The 21,242-nt window shown below is 49.1% G+C and overlaps 2 protein-coding genes and 1 pseudogene across 2 annotated transcripts in view; 1 reads left to right on the top strand and 2 right to left on the bottom strand.

Moving 5' to 3' along the window:
- The window catches only part of LOC139239072 (adenosine receptor A1 pseudogene), a 30,089-nt pseudogene extending 20,995 nt beyond the window's left edge, over positions 1–9,094 (bottom strand).
- LOC139239031 (putative transcription factor Ovo-like 1) lies at positions 1,429–7,162 on the top strand. Its single transcript, XM_070867535.1, has 2 exons — positions 1,429–1,564; positions 6,870–7,162. Exons 1-2 carry the CDS (start codon positions 1,450–1,452, stop codon positions 7,160–7,162), a joined length of 408 nt encoding a protein of 135 aa, XP_070723636.1. The 5' UTR covers positions 1,429–1,449.
- Positions 9,095–12,941: 3,847 nt separating the features above from the next.
- The window catches only part of polr2i (RNA polymerase II subunit I), a 12,230-nt gene continuing 3,929 nt past the window's right edge, over positions 12,942–21,242 (bottom strand). The window contains exons 3-6 of the mRNA XM_070867584.1: positions 19,322–19,395; positions 17,022–17,096; positions 16,077–16,128; positions 12,942–13,235 (exon numbers count right to left, since the gene is read on the bottom strand). Coding sequence (XP_070723685.1) covers positions 13,173–13,235; positions 16,077–16,128; positions 17,022–17,096; positions 19,322–19,395 — 264 coding nt within the window. The 3' untranslated portion in view covers positions 12,942–13,172. The remainder of the gene's footprint in view (positions 13,236–16,076; positions 16,129–17,021; positions 17,097–19,321; positions 19,396–21,242) is intronic.

The following is a 21,242-nucleotide window of genomic DNA, read 5'->3' as shown; positions in this document are numbered from 1 at the left end:
CTGGAGAGAGAGAGAGATAGCTCGAGAGAGAGAGAGAGAGATAGCTGGAGAGAGTTATAGCTAGAGAGAGAGAAAGATAGCGAGAGAGAGAAAGATAGCGAGAGAGGGAGAGAGAGATAGCAAGAGAGAGAGAGAGAGAGAGAGAGAGAGAGATAGCAAGAGAGAGAGAAAGATAGTTAGAGAGAGAGAGAGAGAGATAGCTAGAGAGAGAGAGAGATAGCTAGAGAGATAGCTAGAGAGAGAGAGATAGCTAGAGAGATAGCAAGAGAGAGAGAGCTAGAGAAAGCGAGAGAGAGAGAGCTAGCTAGAGAGAGAGAGATAGAGCTATAGAGAACTGCACTGTCAGAGGTGCCATCATCGGATGAGACATTAAACCGAGGCCCCGTCTGCCCCCTCAGCTGGACGTAAAAGATCCCATGGCACTATTTCGAAGAGGAGCAGGGGAGTTATCCCCGGTGTCCTGGACCTATATTTATTCCTCAATCAACATCACAAAAACAGATGATCTGGATCATCATCACTGTTATGTCTGTAATGCACTTATGAATGACTCCACGAGGCAATGTGTTGTACTCATGTAGTGACCTTGCTCCTTTATTCGTAACTCCAGAGTGAGGCAGCCGCATGGTGGCTCCCCTTTTATACAGCCCCTGCCACCAGGGCAGGAAACCCCGGTCTCCACCAGTTGCACCCTCTAGTGGTGCCAGCATGTATATACACAGTGTAAACCTTATTGATAGTACATCAGGTATCAAGTCTCCATCTTATACAACTATACAGAGAGTATATCTATAGTCTGCATATATAACAATCACATTACTGTTTGTGGGAGTTTGCTGTGCGCAAATTGGCTGCCGCCTTTTCCACATTACAAGTGACTACACTCCAAAAGTACTTCATTGGCTGTAAAGCGCTTTGGGATGTCCGATGGTCATGAAAGGCGCTTTGTAAATGTATGGCGAGATATTGGCCGCAGGCTCGAGCCAAAGGAGGGCAACGAAAACGGTTCAAGGACACCCTCAAAGCCTCCCTGATAAAATCCCCACCGACACCTGGGAGTCCCTGGCCAAACACCGCCCTAAGTGGAGGAAGTGCATCCGGGAGGGCGCTGAGCACCTCGAGTCTCATCGCCGAGAGCGTGCAGAAACCAAGCGCAGGCAGCTGAAGGAGCGTGCGGCAAACCTGTCCCACCCTCCCTTTCCCTCAACGACTATCTGTCCCACCTGTGACAGAGTCTGTGGCACTCGTATTGGACTGTTCAGCCACCTAAGAACTCATGCTAAGAGTGGAAGCAAGTCTTCCTCGATTCCAAGGGACCGCCTATGATGGTGACGATGAGATGCAAGTCTTTCTATCTAATGGTGGAATTCTTTTCGATAGGTGAAGTCAGCCTACACTCAGGGTCACTTCCTGTGCTACTCCTGCAGCAAGGTCTTCCCGTTACAACGCATGCTGACCCGTCACCTGAAGTGTCACAGCGCGGTGAAGAAACACGTCTGCAGGTTCTGCGGGAAAGGCTTCAACGACACTTTCGATCTGAAGAGGCACATGCGAACGCACACAGGTACGGCGCCAGGCGGGGGCTGTGGGTTACATCGCAGGTGTAAGGTGGCCCTCGAACAGTAAAACACTCTGTTCGCGTTACAACAACTTACATCTATATAGCGCCTTCAACGCGGTAAAATCACAAGAGGATTAACAAATAGAATTTTACCCTGAGCCACATGGGGAGCAATTTGCACAGGTGACCAAAACTTGATCAAAGAGGTCGGTTTTAAGGAGGAACGAGAGGAGGATGGGTTTAGGAAGGGAATTCCAGAGCTTGGGGCCCAGGCAGCTGAAGGCCCGGCCGCCAATGGTGGGGCGATCAAAATCGGGGCTGGACAAGAGGCCAGAATCGGAGGAGTGCAGATATCTCAGAGGGTTGTGGCGATGGAGGAGGAGGGGCGAGACCATGGAGGGATCTGAAAACCATTTACTCGAAGAAATCGTACGATTTCCATTGAAATCATGATTTTCTCACCCAGTAGCTGAGGGGGTAACTATGTGGCAATTAAGCAAGACAGATCCTAGAGTGTCTCACTTTCAGCGCAAAGCATAAGAACATAAGAATTAGGTGCAGTAGGTGGCCATTCGGCCCCTCGAGCCTGCTCCGCCATTCAATATCACGGCTGATCTTCGACCTCAACTCCACTTTCCCGCCCGACCCCCATATCCCTTAATATTCAAAAATCTATCGATCTCTGTCTTGAATATACTCCCAACGATTGAGCCTCCACAGCCCTCTGGGGCAGAGAATTCCAAAGAATCACCACCCTCTGAGTGAAGAAATTCCTCCTCATCTCAGTCCTAAATGGCCGACCCCTTATCCTGAGACTGTGTGACCCCTGGTTCTAGGCTCCCCAGCCCGGGGGAAACATCCTCCCTGCATCTACCCTGTCAATCACTGTAAGAATGTTGTATGTTTCAATGAGATCACCTCTCATTCTTCTAAACTCTTCTAATACTTTTGGAGCGTAGTCATGTGCTTTCTCTTCCCCAGTGTCGCAGGATCAAGAGCAGAAATCCTAACTGATGTTACTCACCCTCCCGAAAATGTGGGAAACGCGGTAGTGACTACGCTCCAAAAGTACTTCATTGGCTGCAAAGCTCTTTGAGACGTCCGGTGGTCGTGAAAGGCGCTATATAAATCCAAGTCTTTCTTTTTGTTTAGCAAGCTTGGTTTCCCTGTAACCAATTTCCCCGATTGCATTAGAGGGTACAGAGGAGGTTTACCAGGATGTTGCCAGGACTGGAGAATTGCACTCAGCAAGCTCCCACAAACAGCAATGTGATAATGACCAGATCATTTGTTTTTTTTTTGGATGTTGATTGAGAAATATTGGCCCAGGACACCGGGGAGAACTCCCCCTGCTCTTCTTCAAAATAGTGGCCGTGGGATCTTTTACGTCCACCTGAGAGAGCAGACGGGGCTTCGGTTTAACGTCTCATCCAAAAGACGGCACCTCCGACAGCGCAGTGCTGAGAGAGCACTGCACTGGGAGTGCCAGCTTAGATTTATGTGCTCAAGTTCCTGGAGTGGGACTTGAACCCACAACCTTCTGACTCAGAGGCGAGAGAGAGTGCTGCCCACTGAGTCACAGCTGACGCGTGTGGGGTTTATAGGGAAACCAAATTTGCCAAGCAGAAAGAGAAATTTAAAAAACCTCAAATGAAAGTGTAAGAATCATTTCCTTCTACTTACTTTCCGTTGCTCTCCCGAAGGCATGCAATTCACGTGCTTTCCCTTTCCCGGTGTCGCAGGATCAAGAGCAGAAATCCGTGCTGCTTTTACTCACCCTCCCGAAACCAGGGCACTGGATTGTAGCGACTCGCGTCAGGGCCCTGGCTGAGGACAACTTGCTGGTGGCAGTGCGAGAATCCGACCTGGCCTCTTCGTGCTCCACGTGGCAGGGGGTGCATTTACCGACTGACCCGTCACACAGCTGCCCTTCTCGCCCTCCCATTGTGTCGACTGCCATGCCACCCGCCGAGAGTGCGAGGAGAAACATAACCGGGGCTCGGACACCTCCGCTGGTGTTAACCTGAAACAAACCTTTCGGAGGCTGCAAGTTCATCGAATGAGATCGCTAAATGCAGTGTAGACTTTAATTTTAAAAAAAGACTTGCTTTTATAGCGCCTTTCACGGCCACCGGACGTCTCAAAGCGCTTTACAGCCAACGAAGTACTTTCGGAGAGTGGTCGCTGTTGTAATGTGGGAAACGCGGCAGCCAATTTGCGCACAGCAAGCTCCCACAAACAGCAATGTGATAATGACCAGACAATCTGTTTGTTTTAAATGATGTTGAGTGAGGGATATATATTGGCCCCAGGACACCGGGGAGAACTCCCCCTGCTCTCAATATAGTGCCATGGGATCGTTAACGTCCACCTGGAGAGAGCAGAGGGGTCCTCGGTTTAACGTCTCATCCGAAAGACGGATCATAGAATCATAAAATCATACAGCACAGGAGGCAGCCTTTGGCACATCGTGCTTGTGCCAGCTCTTCGTTAGAGCCAACCAATAAATCCCACTTTGAGACGTCCGGTGGTGGTGAAAGGCGCTATATAAATGCAAGTCTTTCTTTCACTCCCCTGCTCTTTCCCAGTAGCTCAGTACATTATTTCCCCTTCAAGTATTTATCCAATTCCCGGTTCGAAAGTCACTATTGAATCTGCTCCCACCGCCCTTTCAGGCAGCGCGTTCCCGATCACCACAACTCGCTGCGTAAAAATACGTTTCCTCTTTCACCAATCACCTTAAATCTGTGCCCTCTGCTTACCGACCCCCCCCCACCCCTTCCAACAGAAACAGTTTCTTATTGAACGGTGGTGCAGGCTAGAAGGGCCGAATGGCCTACTCCTGCACCTATTTTCTACGTTTCTCTCCATCTACTCTATCAAAACCATTCATGATCTTGAACACCTTCCTCAAAATCTCCTCTTAACTGTCTCTGCTCCCAGGGGAACAACCCCAGCTTCTCCAGTCTCTCCCCGTCTCCTTTTATATTCCTACTTGTTTCCCTCTCTCGGACTTCACCTGCAACCATGATCACACCTAGAACGTTTCCTGCTCTTTATGGTGCAGTGGAACTTTCGGGGTTCGAAGTTCGGCCCCACCGTGTTTGAGACGGTAACACCGGCTGGTTTTAAGGGCAGGTGATAAGTGCCGCCTCAAACTGTGCAAAAATTCAGTTTTGCCGGCCAAAGATGAGAGCAGCAGTGCTAAAAGTGGCACTGCACCCTCTCCCTCGGGAAGCAACGTTGCAGCATCTCAGGCCGACCGAATTTCCCGACGAGGTGAAAAAACAAAGTTTCCCTGACCCACACTGGTTCCATTAATAGCTAAAACGCAACAAAAAAAAAACCCAAACATCACCACTTGCCCCTTGATCCCTGGACGCTCTCTCGCCCCGGGACCCCTGATGTCCCGCCACCTTCCCCAGGCTGTACGCCAGTAAGGCCACCGAACCCGCCCAATCTCGGAGCCACGGCGGCAAAGGGGGTGCTGCCCGCTCGATGATGTCACCGCGTAGGTGGCGGCCGAGCGCACAGCGGTACGTCTTGGCCCCGCCCCCGAACTACATTCCCCGTGAGCCGAGGAAATCGGTCGCCGCCAACGGTACGGACCAAGCCGCCCGCCTCCGGCGTCAGCGGGTGCCGCTAAATGCCGAATTTCGACCCAGCGGCGTATTTACCTGCGCTGCAGAGAGCGCAGAGTTTCGGTGCAAGGCAGTCTCGCACAACTCAATTGCATCTTTTTCCTTATTTATTTCTGGAAGCTGGCACATTTATTGCCTTATCCTTGGTCACCCCGAGAACAAAGTGGTGCACCTTCTCCTCGAACCACTGCAGCCCCTGTGCTCCCGTTATGGCATTAATCCAGCAATGAGGACGTCAGACTAGTGTGGGACTTGGGAGGAGAACCTGACAGTCGGGGTGATCCCTTAATCTTGTTCCTCTGGTCTTTCCTGGTGGCATAGTATTCAGGGCGGAGGTGTGCTGTTGAAGTAAGTCCGGTGAATTGCTGCACTGCATCTGTTATTTGAATCGGTGCCAGATGCAAAACTTTAATTCACTATATTTTACACGTAATAGCTAACCGTGTTTATCGTACCAAACTTGACAAGTTGGTAGAAAGTCTCGCACGTCTACATCACCTTTCACGGCCTCAGGACATCTCAAAGCGCTTTACAGCCAATGAAGTACTTTTTGGAGTGTAGTCACTGTAGGAAACACAGAATTTGCGCACAGCAAGCTCCCACAAACGTGATAATGACCCAGATAATCTGTTTTAGTGACGTTGATTGAGGGATAAATATTGGCTCAAGATACCGGGGACAACTCCCCCTGCTCTTCTTTGAAATAGTGGCCATGCTATCTTTAAATCCACCTGAGAGGGCAGATGGGGCCTCGGTTTAACGTCTCATCCGAAAGACAGCATCTCCGACAGTGCGGCGCTCCCTCAGTACTGCACTGGGAGTGTCGGCCTAGATTTTGTGCTCAAGTCTCTGGCGTGAGACTTGAACCCACAGTAGTACTCCTGCCTCCGAGTCAGAATATTGTGGAATCAAGCCCCACTCCAGAGACCTGAGCACATAATCTAGACTAGCAGCAGTGAGGAGGTGCTGCACTGTCGGAGGTGCCGTCAAACCTTCTCAGGTGGATGTAAAATATCCCGCGGCCGCTATTCAAAGAGCCGGGGGAGTTCTCCCAGTGCCTCAGCCAACATTTATCGCTCAAACAACCACATACAGATGATCTGGTCATTATCACGTTGCTCTTTGTAGGAGCTTGCTGTGCGCAAACTGGCTGCCGCCTTTCCTACAGCACAAGTGACTACACTCCGAAAGTACTTCATTGGCTGTAAAGCGCTTTGGGACATCCTGAGGTTGTGAAAAAAAAAGAATGTGCATTTCTATAGCACCTTTCACGACCACCGGACGTCTCAAAGTGCTTTACAGCCAATGAAGTACTTTCGGAGTGTAGTCACTGTTGTAAATGCGGGAAATGCAGCAGCCAATCTGCGCACAGCAAGCTCCCACAAACAGCAATGTGATAATGACCGGATAATCTGTTTTTAGTGATGTTGGTTGAGGAATAAATATTGGCCCCAGGACACCGGGGAGAACTCCCCCTGCTCTTCTTCGAAATAGCGGGCGCGGGATCTTTTACGTCCACCCGAGAGAGCAGACGGGGCCTCGGTTTAACGTCTCATCCGAAAGGCGCTATAGAAATGCAAGTTCTTTCTTGCTATGTCTGTGTGTGTAACCTTCTTGCTACCATTCTGACAAGACAAGACTTACGGCCCCCACCTCTGTTTAAGTAGGTATTCGACCCTACAAGTGTGAGCTGTGCGAGAAGGCGTTCACACAGCGGTGCTCGCTGGAATCTCACCTGAAGAAGATTCACAGCGTGCAACAGAACTACACCTACCGGGAACGGCGTTCCAAGATCTTCGTCTGCGAGGACTGTGGTTTTACCTCCAATCAAGTGGACGCGTACTTCCTCCACATCAGGGACTGCCACCCCACCAGCCCTTTACTGCGCAAATACCTGCGGAGGCAAAGTGCCTCGCTCCAGAACAGATTGAGCACGCTGCCCTTTCCTCGTTGTGTGTAAGACCAGCCAAGACAGCAAGAACTTGCATTTATATAGCGCCTTCCACCACTCAGGACGCCACAAAGTGCTTTACAGCCAATGAAGTACTTGTGGAGTGCCGTCACTGTTGTAATAAGAACATAAACATAAGAACGCAAGAAATAGCAGGAGTAGGCCATACGGCCCCGCGAGCCTGCTCCGCCATTTAATACGATCATGGCTGATCCGATCATGGACTCAGCTCCACTTCCCTGCCCGCCCCCTTATTCCCGTGTCATTTAAGAAACTGTCTATCTCTGTCTGAAATTTATTCAATATCTCGGCTTCCACAGCTCTCTGAGGCAGCGAATTCCACAGATTTACAACCCTCAGAAGAAATTCCTCATCTCAGTTTTATATAGGCGCTCCCTTATTCTAAGATTATGCCCTCTAGTTCTAGTCTCCTCTATCAGTGGAAACATCCTCTCTGCATCCACCTTGTCAAGCCCCCTCATAATCTTATACGTTTCGATAAGATCATCTCTCACTCTTCTGAATTCCAATGAGTAGAGGCCCAACCTACTCAACCTTTCCTCATAAGTCAACCCCCTCATCTCCGGAATCAACCGAGTGAACCTTCTCTGAACTGCCTCCAAAGCACGTATATCCTTTCGTAAATATGGAAACCAAAACTGCACGCAGTATTCCAGGTGTGGCTTCACCAATACCCTGTACAGCTATAACAAAACTTCCTTGCTTTTATACTCCATCCCCTTTGCAATAAAGGCCAAGATTCCATTGGCCTTCCTGGTCACTTGCTGTACCTGCATACTATCCTTTTGTGTTTCATGCACAAGTACCCCCAGGTCCCGCTGTACTGCGGCACTTTGCAATCTTTCCCTGTTTAAATGTGGAAAACGCGGCCACGAATTTGCGCACAGCAAGCTCCCACAAACAACAACATGGTAATGACGAAAATAATCTGTTTTTGTTAGTGATGTCGATTGAGGGATAAACATTGGCCAGGACACCAGGGATAACTCCCCCTGCTCTTCTTCGAAATAGTGGCCGTATATCCTATGTAATGCTATGTAGTTTCGATCATGAGTTCTGCTTGCTATAGTTCAGAGACTTACTTTTTTTTTTTAAAAATAGACTCTGTGGACTGTTTGCTGTTGTGCACTCGTTAAATAGACTCTGTTTACTGTAAAATAGACTGTTGGCTGTGAGTCCTGCCATAAGCTGTGCCAACTCATTGGTCAACACAGTGGCGTCAATAAAGAATGGTTTGGTTTCAGCTAATTGGAAGGGGTGTGAGGGCAACAGTTGATTATGCAAGAGACTTCTTTATTTTAAAGAGGATAAATAATTTTAAACTGGAGTGGGAAGAGGAAATAGGAGGAGAAAAAAAATCAACAAGATCAGATGTTTCTGCTGGACGGAGCGTGACACAGCACTGACTGCGACATGAGGCACCATCAGGACCCTGATGTGGTTAAGAGTGCGGGCAGGGGGGGGGAAGCGCAGGATGCAGGAACCTGGTGACACAAATTGCTGTGCGGTGGAGAAAGAACTAGCACGGTCTGGAGTGCTTCTCAGCCATATAAAGCGGGAAGGTCCCAGAACTGAATTAACTGATCTTGCCCTGGACTCTAGCGAGGCTGGGGGGTGGGAAGGGGCATTTGACCTCAGCACAGCATGGCCAAGTTACCCCTAATTAGTGACTACACTCCTAAAAGCACTTAATTGGCCATAAAGCGCTTTGAGAAGTCTGGTGGTCGTGAAAGGCGCTAGGGAAATGGAAGATTTTTTCTTTCGTTATAATTAATTTCTATCCGGTGATTCTTGCTGGGACATACACATAGGTGGGTGTCGAGGATTGGATCAGGCTCTGGTGCGATGCCCATCGTAGTTGAATAGCGCTTCCCCAATACTCACTGTCTAGATTCACACAGGACGACCTGCCACTTGGGAAGGGGTACCGGAGGGCTGCGGGCACCAGCGAAAGGGCAGCTCCTTTTCAGGAAAGAATGGAGGGAGAAAACAATAAACAAAGCCGAAGGTACACCTGGCCGGGACACAAATGAGATGCAAACGCAGTGCATACTGGAGCACAACAGCTTTGAATTCACATCCAAATCCCTTAAACACATTTGCAAATCATTCCCTAACCATCTATTATTTGCAGAATGTGCACAAAGTACAAGGTGTCCCCCTAATGGTTAGTGAAGGAATTGGTACTGTTGTGGGTGGAGATAACATAGAAAATAGGAGTAGGCCATTCTAGCCTGCACCACCATTCAATATGATCATGGCGAATCCTCTATCTCAACACCAAGGCCCAAGTTTCGGGCCGCGCCTAGAACGGCGCAGCCCCGACCTGGACGCCCGTTTTTCGCGCCACAAAGTGCGCCTAAAAAATGCTTAGATTCTCCGGCTCCCTGCAGGTCGTTTGCAGCTCGGCGCAGCACAGCATGAGCTGTAGGGGGCGGAGCCAGGTCCCGGCACTGAAAACAGTGCCGGGACCTCTGCACATGCGCGCTACAGTGGGCACGCATGTGCAGTAGCTCCAGGCGCCCAAAACTGTGTGGGGGTGGCCCGAAGCACGCAGCCCCCAAGTCCTGGCCAAATGGCCTCACTGGGGCTGCGTGCATAAGGCTGCCTCCCACGCCCAGCTCCTGCTTCCTCCCGACCCGACCCCCGCTTCCCCCCCCCTCTCCCGGACTGGACCCCCTACCCGACCTGACCTCCCTGCCCCCCCCCGACCCGAACCGAACCGCGCCCCCTCCCTCCCCGCTACCTGAACCAACCCGACCTCCCTCCTCCTCCAGCCCCCCCACCCCCCCGACCCGACGCCACCTACCTGTAAATCTGGCGCTGGGGACAGGCCCTGCCTGAAGTCTTGGGCCCGGCCAGGCCCGTTCCGCCTCCCTCCCCCTTCTCCTTTCAGCCCAGCCCCTTCTCCTTCCCCCCCCCCCTCCCGCTTCTCCTCCCCCCCCCTTTCCCCTTCTCCTCCTCTCCCCTTCCCCTCCCCTCCTCTCCCCTTCCCCTCCACCCCCCCTTCCCCTCCTTCCCCTTCTCCTCCTCCCCCCCCTTCCCCTTCTCCTCCTCCCTCCACCCCCGCTTCCCCTCCTCCCTCCACCCCCGCTTCCCCTCCTCCCTCCTTCCCTCCCCCCTCCTTCCCTCCCCTTCTCCCCCCCCTCTCCCCTGCCCCCCCCTCTCTCCCCCTGCCCCCTCTCTCTCTCCCCCTCTCTCTCTCTCCCCCCCTGCCCCCCCTTTCTCTCTCCCCGTGCCCCCCCCTCTCTCTCCGTGCCCCCCCTCTCTCCCCGTGCCCGTGCCCCCCCTCTCTCTCCCCCTGCCCGTGCCCCCCCCTCTCTCCCCCTGCCCGTGCCCCCCCCTCTCTCCCCCTGCCCGTGCCCCCCCTCTCTCTCCCCCTGCCCCCCCCCTCTCTCTCCCCCTGCCCCCCCCCTCTCTCTCCCCCTGCCCCCCCCCTCTCTCTCCCCCTGCCCCCCCCCCTCTCTCTCTCCCCCTGCCCCCCCCCCTCTCTCTCTCCCCCTGCCCCCCCCCCTCTCTCTCTCCCCCTGCCCCCCCCCCTCTCTCTCTCCCCCTGCCCCCCCCCCTCTCTGTCAGAAACACAGACACTGATAGACAGAGAGTGAGAGACACACACAGACAGACAGAGAGATAGAGACACTGACAGAGACACACTGGAGGGGGGGGGGCAGCATCCCAGCATGCTGTTGGAGGGCTCCTGGTGCTGCAGTCGATAAGTAGAAAATGTTTTAGTTATTGATTTTTTTTTTTATTTCTGATTAATTTTTTTGATTGATTTATTGGTCGATTTATTGATGTTTTTATAATTTATTATTGATGATGGCTCTTTATTTGTAAAACTGAAGTGTTTAATTTTTGTAAACTTCCCTTTAAACCCCCTCCCCCATTCCCTACGCCTGATTTGTAAACCCCCTCCCCCATTCCCTACGCCTGATTTGTAATCTACGCCTGATTTTCTAAAGTGTAGACAAGGTTTTTTCGAGCGTACAAAAATCTTCACTTACTCCATTCTAAGTTAGTTTGGAGTAAGTTTTCACTGCCGAAACTTTGAAAACAGGTGTAAGTGGCCGGACACGCCCCCTTTTGAAAAATAAATTCTGTTCCAAAGTGAAACTGTTCTAACTGACTAGAACTGGAGCAAACTAAATGCCGAGAATTTGAATTTCTAAGATACTCCGTTCTACACCAGTTGCTCCAAAAAAATCAGGAGCAACTGAGGCCGAAACTTGGGCCCCATATTCCCGCTTTTTCCCCATACCCCTTGGCGCCCTTTCTTTCTAGAAATCGATCTCCCTCTTAAATATATTCAGTGACTTGGCCTCCACAGCCTTCTGTGGTAGAGAATTCCACAGGTTCACCACCCTCTGAGTGAAAACATTTCTCATCTCGGTCCTAAATTTCCTCCCCCGTATCCTGAGACTGTGACCCCTTGTTCTAGACTTCCCAGCCCGGGGAAACATCCTCCCCGCATCCAGTCTGTCCAACCCAGTCAGAATTTTATATGTTTCAATGAGATCCCCTCTCATTCTTCTAAACTCTAGTGAATACAGGCCTAGTCGACCCAATCTCTCCTCATACGACAGTCCTGCCATCCCAGGAATCAGTCTGGTGAACCTTCGCTGCACGCCCTCTATGGAAAGTATATCCTTCCTGAGGTAAGGAGACCAAAACTGCACACACTACTCCAGGTGCGGTCTCACCTAGGCCCTGTATAACTAGTAAGACATCCTTGCTCCTGTACTCAAATCCTCTTGCAATGAAGGCCAACATACCATTTGCCTTCCTAACTGCTTGCTGCACCGGCATGTTTGCTTTCACTGACTGATGTACAAGGACACCCAGGTCCCTCTGTACATCGACACTTCGGGGCAGGTCAGCCAGCAGTGAAGAACGGGAAGGTGTCACAGGAAAATCTATATATTCTGCTGCATTACTGTGCAGATTATAAGACTGAATTTCCAAAATATACATACAACTTGCATTTATATAGCACCTTTAACACAGTAAAATGCCCCCAAAGCGCTTCACGGGAGCGTTATCTGACAAAAACTGACACCAAACCAAAGAAAGAGATATTAGGGCAGGTGACCAAAAGCTTGGTCAAAGAGGTAAGTTTTGAGGAGCGTCTTGAAGGAGGAAAGAGAGGTAGAGAGGTGGAGAGGTTTAGGGAGGGAATTCCAGAGCTTGGGGCCCAGGCAGTTGAAAGCACGGCCGCCGATGATGGAGCGATGAAAGTGTGGAAAGAGCAAATATCTTGCATTTTCTCCTTAAAGACACAACTTTACACAAGAGCGATTATATAATGCAACACTTCATCAGTAGATGATCAAATCACATCCGAGACAGAATTACAGGCAACTCTCGATTATCCGCACACGGATCCAACGGGAAACCACTAACGGGATTTAAAATTTCGGCCTGGGAAGGCATCAGGCCGTTGCGTTCAGAGTCCTTTCAGTGGGGGAAGGCATCGGGTTTTAACTTTATAATGTCAATCACTCTAACAGAGAAATCATTTACCCGGCATAGCCCAATCTCCGAGGGACGCGGATAATCGAGAGTTGCCTGTAGTCAAATACACACACACACAGTAAATTATCGACGGATACGGGGAAAGAGCAGGAAAAGGAGATTAGAGTAAATAGCTCTGATGTAGAGCAGGTCCAAGCAAAATTGACCAAAATGGCCGCTTTCTGTGGTAAAAATTCTTCAATTCTATTGGAAAAAAATCTTTCTGATGGGCATAAATGCACAGAATCTCAGAATATTATTTTTGGAAAAAAGTTTTTATTACTGTATTTACAAAATTGGCAAAACATCAGTACTACAAATATGGCTTTAAAAAAATAAACATTTTTACCGCACTGTTGATTGCTGACTCTACTTCTACAATATCCCTGAACTGACGCATCCCACTGACTGACGGGGAATGTCTTGGGGGGGGCACAGTCAGACCACGGCACAGCAAAACTACCCGGGGGGGCAACACCGTGCGTCCTCACTCAGTCCACCGATGGCCACAGTGTGGCGCTGTGCATACGTAGTACAGTCTCATTGCGTCCTACAGCAAGGGGGGAGGGGCGAAAAAGTCGGCATTAATGGCGCTCTTCAAACTCGCAATCCTTTGTCACTCGCGGCCAAATCACAAATACCACTCGACTTGTTCACAAAACCGATTCTGGTCACGTCCCGCGCATTCAAACATTTTCCCGGCCCTTTTAAAGCCACAATTGCTGCTAATACTCATTAAAATCTCCACTGTACAGGACTGTAAATGAAATGCGTTTCGGCAGTCCAGATCGAGATCTTAATAGGCATGTGCTCGGTCTATAATTTAGCACGGAGAGAAACTTCTGCCTTATTACATTTTCAACAACCACCTGCATTTATATAGCGCCTTTAACGTAGTGAAACATCCCAAGGAGTATTGAGACAAAAATGTGACACCGAGCCACATAAAGGAGAAATTAGGGCAGGTGTCCAAAAACTTGGTCGAAGAGGTAGGCTTTAAGGAGCGTCTCGAAGGAGGAGAGAGAGGTAGAGAGGCGGAGAGGTTCAGGCAGGGAGTTCCAGAGCTTGGGGCCCAGTCAACAGAAGGCACGGCCACCGATGGTGGAGCGATTATAATCAGGGATGCTCAAGAGGGCAGAATTAGAGGAGCGCAGACATCTCGGGGAGGTTGTGGGGCTGGAGGAGATTACAGAGATAGGGAGGGGGGAGGCCATGGAGGGGTGTGTAAACAAGAATGAGAATTTTGAAATCAAGGCGTTGCTTAACCGGGAGTCAATGAAGGTCAGCGAGCACAGGGGGTGATGGGTGAGCGGGACTCGGTGCGAATTAGGACACGGGTAGCCAAGTTTTGGATCACCTCTAGTTTACGTAGGGTAGAATGTGGGAGGCCAACCAGGAGTTGGAATAGTCAAGTCTGGAAGTAACAAAGGCATGGATGAGGGCTTCAGCAGCGGATGAGCTGGGGCAAGGGCAGAGACGGGCGATGTTACGGAGGCTGAAATAGGCGGTCTTAGTTATGCTGTGGATATGAGGTCGAAAGCTCATTTCACGAATAATTTGATGCATCAATTTTTTATATATATATATATATATATATATATATACACACACTATAAATATTATACATATATATTATATCCAATTATAAAAAGCTTTATGACATCTCAATATGTTTTTTCTCGCCTAGCAAGTCCCTCGATATCCTCTGAAAACTATCAGTTTTGATTTGTTCGAGCTCTCCAGTTCGAATGTAACCATGATGTCAGATTCCCATACCACTTTTACCAAGGGTCACACTTAACGTTTGTGATCCAAAACTCTGTTCCCCGTGTCCTAACTCGCACCAAGTCCCGCTCAACCATCACCCCTGTGCTCGCTACATTGGCTCCCGGTTAAGCATCAGCTCAATTTCAAAATTCTCATCCTTATTTTCAAATCCCTCCATGGCCTCGCCCCTCCCTATCTCAGTAATCTCCTCCAGCCCCACAACACCACCACACCCGCCCGCCCACCCCCCCACCTCGCCTAAAAGATCTCTGCGCTTCTCCAATTCTGCCTTCCTAAGCATCCCTGATTATAATCGTTCAACCATTGGCAGCCGTGCCTTCAGCTGCCTGGGCCCCAAGCTCTGGAACTCCCTCCCTAAACCTCTCTGCCTCTCTTTCCTCCTTCAAGATGCTCCTTAAAACCAACCTCTTTGACCAAGCTTTTGGTCACCTGAGCTAAATTCTACTTGTGCGGCTCGGTGTCAAATTGTTTTATCTCACAATACTCCTGTGAAGCGCCTCGGGACGTTTCACTACGTTAAAGGCGCTATATAAATAAAGTTTGTTGTTTTTCATCACCCAGGCTACCTATTCATCGTCTCATGGCTCACACAACACACACTCAGCCTGAGTAGCACAGACCTATTCATTCTCCTAGTCACCCTGGTTACACATTCCGTAACAATCACAAGACTGAAGAAAACGGAGCGCTACGTGCAAGTTGTGAGCTCCGCAGCTGAGCGTTTAAACATAAACATAAGAAATAGGAGTCGGTCATTTGGCCCCTCGAGCCTGCTCCGCATTCAATAAGATCATGGCTGATCTGATCTTGACCTCAACTCTACTTCCCTGCCCGCTCCCTATAACCCTTGACTCCCTTATCGTTCAAAAATCTGTCTATCTCCGCCTTAAATATATTCAATGACCCAGCCTCCACAGCTCCCTGGGGCAGAGAATTCCACAGATTCACAACCCTCAGAGAAGAAATTCCTCCTCATCTCCGTCATAAATGGGCGACCCCTTATTCTGAAACAATGCCCCCCCCCTAGTTCTAGATTCTCCCACAAGGGGAAACATCCTCTCAGCATCTACCCTGTCAAGCCCCCCTCATAATCTTATGCGTTTTAATAAGATCACCTCTCATTCTTCTAAACTCCAGTGTGTATAAGCCCAACCTGCTCAACCTTTCCTCACAAGACAACCTCCGCATCTCAGAATCAACCGAGTGAACCTTCTCTGAACAGCCTCCAATGCAAGTATCTCCCTCCTTAAATAAGTAGACCAAAACTGTTCGCAGTACTCCAGTAAACAGTGCTTATAATGGCCGTTTGAACTTGTGTGGGCAGCTCAACGATACTGGGTTTGGCAGAAGTGTAGCGAGAAATCACGAGTCAAAAAACAGTGCCTTATGCTGGCACCTACCTTCCCAGTTCAACACGCTCCCCCGTCCTAAAAAAGGTTAAAGTTCAGCTTTTTTTCCCCCAAAGGAAATTAATAATATGCTTATTCTGTGCCCGCTGCTAAAAGAGCAACTTATATATCCATATAACTTATAAGCACAGGCATAAATGGTTTGAATATATATTTAACAAATGTGTATCTTGCAATAGGTTCCATTACTGTACCTCAGCTCTTGCACTGTGCGACTGGAAAAACACAGCTTCCTTGTGTCCGCATCTGTAACAATATTTAAAAACAGCTGTGACGGACTGAAGGAGGACATAGACAGCCTGATGCAATGGGCAGACACACGGCAGACGAAATTTAACGCAGAGCCGTGCAAAGCGATACATTTTGGTGGGAAGAATGAGGAGAGGCAATATAAACTAAATGGTACAATTTAAAAGGGGGTGCAGGGAGAATGCGACCTGGGGGTGTACGTACACAAATCTTCGAGGGTGGGAGGACGCTAAAAAAGCGTGCGGGATCCTTAGCTTTATTAATAGAGGCATAGAGTACAAAAGCAAGGAAATTCTGCTAAACCTTTATAAGACACTGTTCGGCCCCAGCTGGAGTATTGTGTCCAATTCTGGGCACCACACTTTAGCATGGATGTCGAGACCTTGCGAGGGCGCAGAGGAGATTTGCTCGAATGGTTGAGCGACTCCTGTTATGTAGAGAGACTGGAGAAGCTAGGGCTGTTCTCTTTAGAGCAGAGCAGGTTTAGAGGAGATGTGACAACGGTGTTCAAAATCACAACGAGCGTCGACCAGCAAAGAAGGCGAAACAGTTTCCAGTGGCAGAAGGGTCGGTAACCAGAAGACACGCATTTAAGGTGATTGGCAAACGAACCAGAGGGGGCGTTGAGAAAAAAAAATACGCAGCAAGTTCTGGAACGCGCGGCCTGAAAGGGCGCTGCAAACAGATTCAATCGTAACTTTCAAAATGGAATCGGATAAATACACGAAGGGAAAGCTGTGGGGTAGCCGAGAAATACCAAAGGCCTCAACAGTCACGTCCACCTTTTTTGCCCCCCCCCCCCAGCATTTCAAAATTGGATTGACACCAGATTTAGATGGTCTAAGAAGGACTAGGCTCAGGTTATGAAGTGGTGCTGCCGTTCTACTTACTTTGGGCAGGGATGGTCCTCAGTTCTCGGCAGTGTCGGGTCCTGTGCCACATCCGCTATGATTTGCGTCAATTCACTGTTTAAAAGAAGGGAAAAGAAACAGCTTCATGAAAAGAATGCTGGAAGGGCTGGACAAAACAAGAGGACAGAATTGTTTTACACGGGATATACGGCACAGAAGCAGGCCCTTCGGCCCAACCAGAGCCTCCTCCCATCTTTCCTCACGGCAGCACCCGACTGAGTAGGGAAAAGTGGGGAAGTCCCGCTACAGGTGTTGGCGAGACCACACCTGGAGTACTGCGTACAGTTTTGCTCTCCTTATTTAAGGAGGGATATACTTGCATTGGAGGCAGTTCAGAGAAGGCTCACTCGGTTGATTCCGGAGATGACGGGGTTGTCTTTTGAAGATGTAACTAGTAGAGTGGACAAGGGAGAACCAGTGGATGTGGTGTATTTGGACTTTCAAAAGGTTTTTGACAAGGTCCCACACAAGAGATTGGTGTGCAAAGTCAAAGCACAATGTACTGACATGGATAGAGAACTGGTTGGCAGACAGGAAGCAGAGAGTTGGGATAAACGGATCCTTTTCAGAATGGCAGTCAGTGACTAGTGGAGTGCCGCAGGGCTCAGTGCTGGGACCCAAGCTCTTTACAATATACATTAATGATTTAGATGAAGAAATTGAGTGTAATATCTCCAAGTCTGCAGATGACACTAAATTGGGTGGTGGTGTGAGCTGTGGGGAGGATGCTAAGAGGCTGCAGGGTGTCTTGGACAGGTTAGGTGAGTGGGCAAATGCATGGCAGATGCAGTATAATGTGGATAAGTGTGAGGTTATTCACTTTGGTGGCAAAAACACAAAGGCAGAATATTATCTGAATGGCGGCAGATTAGGAAAAGGGGAGGTGCAACGAGACCTGGGTGTCATGGTACATCAGTCATTGAAAGTTGGCATGCAGGTACAGCAGGCGGTGAAGAAGGCAACTGGTATGTTAACCTTCATAGCTAGGGGATTTGAGAATAGGAGCAGGGAGGTCTTACTGCAGTTGTACAGGGCCTTGGTGAGGCCTCACCTGGAATATTGTGTTCAGTTTTGGTCTCCTTATCTGAAGAAAGATGTTCTTGCTATTGAGGGAGTGGAGCGAAGGTTCACCAGACTGATTCCTGGGATGGCAGGACTGACATATGAGGAGAGACTAGATCAACTGGGCCTTTATACACTGGAGTTTAGAAGGATGAGAGGGGATCTCATAGAAACTTACAAGATTCTGACAGGACTGGACAGGTTAGATGCAGGAAGAATGTTCCCGATGATGAGGAAGTCCAGAACCAGGGGACACAGTCTAAGGATACGAGGTAAGCCATTTAGGACTGAGATGAGGAGAAACTTCTTCACAGAGTTGCTAACCTGTGGAATTCCCTACTGCAGAGAGTTGTTGATGCCAGTTCATTGGATATATTTAAGAGGGAGTTAGATATGGCCCTTACGACTAAAGGGATCAAGGGGTATGGAGAGAAAGCAGGAAAGGGGTACTGAGGGAATGATCAGCCATGATCTTATTGAATGGTGGTGCAGGCTCGAAGAGCCGAATGGCCTACTCCTGCACCTATTTTCTATGTCTTATGAGGAAAGGTTGAGCAGGTTGGGCCTGTATTCATTGGAGTTTAGAAGAATGAGAGGTGATCTTATTGAAACATAAAATACCGAGGGGGCTGGACAAGGTAGATGGAGAGAGGATGTTTCCCCTCGTGGGGGAATAGAACTAGGGGGCATAGTTTCAGAATAAGAGGGCACCTATTTAGAACTGAGATGAGGAGGAATTCCTTCTCTCAGAGGGTCGTGAATCTTTGGAATTCTCTGCCCCCGAGAGCTGTGGAGGCTGGATCATTGAATATATTCAAGGTGGAGACAGACAGATTTTTGAACGCTAAGGGAGTCAAGGGTTATGGGGAGCGGGCAGGGAGGTGGAGTTGAAGCCAAGATCAGATCAGCCATGATCTTATTGAATGGCGGAGGGGCCAAATGGCTGACTCCTGCTCCTATTTCTTATGTTCTTATATCAGGAAACGCAGCACAAATCAGACATGAAACTGGCTCTGTATGGCACAGCACCATTTACCCGCTATGTTCAGCAGAGCCGCAAAGAATGAGAGCGATCACACACTCAGTAATTCCAGCTCATGTCGATGACGGAATTTAGCTGCCGTCTCACTGGGAGATACAGATGTAATTTACTGTCAGCCTCAGGTACAATGGTGCACTGTTTAAACCCGCTCACGGCAGACACTGACTCTACTTACTCGACTTCATGCGTGATCTTGTTGACATAGATACAGCTATTGTCAGCTTCTTGCTGGTAGTCACAGTTTCGACACTGAAATTTAAACGGAAAGCGTTTTAGCCACACAGGCTGCTCACAAGATCGAAGCTTCAGTGTTATTGCGTTCCTGAACCACTGACTCCATCCCTCTCCCTAGCATCAGTCTGAGGGGGAACAAGACTGTTCGCAACCTAGGTGTCATATTTGACCCCGAAATGAGTTTCCAGCCACATATCCGCGGCATAATTAAACCCGCCTTTTTCCACCTCCATAACATCGCCCATCTTCGTCCCTGCCTCAGCTCTTCTGCTGCTGAAGCCCTCATCCATGCCTTTGTCATCTCTAGACTTCAACTATTCCAACTCACTCCTGGCTGGCCTCCCACATTCTACACTAGGTAAACATGAGGTCGTCCAAAACTTAGCAGCCGGTGTCCTCTGAATAAATAACAAATAACCTTCCGATTGTACTAGGGGACAGTAGGTCTAGTGAAGAGAAACTGAAGGATATCCTTATTAGGCGGGAAATTGTGTTAGGGAAATTGATGGAATTGAGGGCCGATCAATCCCCACAGCCTGATAGCCTGCATCCCAGAGTAGTTCAGGAAGTGGATGCATTGGAGATCATTTTCCAACAGTCTATCGACTCTGGATCGGTTCCTATGGACTGGAGGGTAGCTAATGTAACACCACTTTTTAAAAAAGGAGGGAGAGAGAAAAGAGGTAATTATAGACCAGTTAGCCTGACATCAGTAGTGGGGAAAATGTTGGAATCAATTATTAAGGATGAAATAGCAGCGCATTTGGAAAGTAGTGACAGGATTGGACCAAGTCAGCATGGATTTATGAAAGGGAAATCATGCTCGACGAATCTTCTGGAATTTTTTGAGGATGTAACTAGCAGAGTGGACAAGGGAGAACCAGTGGATGTGGTGTATTTGGACTTTCAAAAGGCTTTTGACAAGGTCCCACACAAAATCAAAGCACATGGTATTGGGGTAATGTACTGACGTGGATATTGACCTGGTTGGCAGACAGGAAGCAGAAAGTTGGGATAAACGGGTCCTTTTCAGAATGGCAGACAGTGACTGTCTGCCATTCTGAGTTCCGCAGGGCTTAGTGCTGGGACCCCAGCTCTTTACAATATACATTAACGATTTAGATGAAGGAATTGAGTGTAATATCTCCAAGTTTGCAGATGACACTAAACTGGGTGGCGGTGTGAGCTGTGAGGAGGACGCTAAGAGGCTGCAGGGTGACTTGGAGAGGTTAGGTGAGTGGGCAAATGCATGACAGATGCAGTATAATGTGGATAAATGTGAGGTTATCCATTTTGGGGGCAAAAACACGAAGGCAGAATATTATCTTGATGGCGGCAGATTAGGAAAAGGGGAGGTGCAACGAGACCTGGGTGTCATAGTTCATCAGTCACTGAAAGTGGGCATGCAGGTACAGCAGGCGGTGAAGAAGGCAAATGTTATGTTGGCCTTCATAGCTAGGGGATTTGAGTATAGGAGCAGGGAGGTCTTACTGCAGTTGTACAGAGCCTTAGTGAGGCCTCACCTGGAATATTGTGTTCAGTTTTGGTCTCCTAATCTGAGGAAGGACGTTCTTGCTATTGAGGGAGTGCAGCGAAGGTTCACCAGACTGATTCCAGGGATGGCAGGACTGACATATGAGGAGAGACTGGATCAACTGGGCCTGTATTCACTGGAGTTTAGAAGGATGAAAGGGGATCTCATAGAAACGTGTAAGATTCTGACGGGACTGGACAGGTTAGATGCGGGAAGAATGTTCCCGATGTTGGGGAAGTTCAGAAGCAGGGGACATAGTCTTAGGATAAGGGGTAGGCCATTTAGGACTGAGATGAGGAGAAACTTCTTCACTTAACCTGTGGAATTC

This window comes from Pristiophorus japonicus, chromosome 26 (assembly GCF_044704955.1).
Source record: "Pristiophorus japonicus isolate sPriJap1 chromosome 26, sPriJap1.hap1, whole genome shotgun sequence".
Lineage (NCBI taxonomy): Eukaryota > Metazoa > Chordata > Chondrichthyes > Pristiophoridae > Pristiophorus > Pristiophorus japonicus.
The sequence above is the reverse complement of the archived record's forward strand: the minus strand, read 5'-3'. Positions and strand labels throughout refer to the sequence as shown.

Bases quoted from the DNA above. Each gene is read 5' to 3' on its own strand.
- LOC139239031 (XM_070867535.1), top strand. From the start codon at position 1,450: ATGCTGACCCGTCACCTGAAGTGTCACAGCGCGGTGAAGAAACACGTC. The intron at 1,565-6,869 runs GTACGGCGCCAG...CTGTTTAAGTAG, and splicing joins GCACATGCGAACGCACACAG to GTATTCGACCCTACAAGTGT.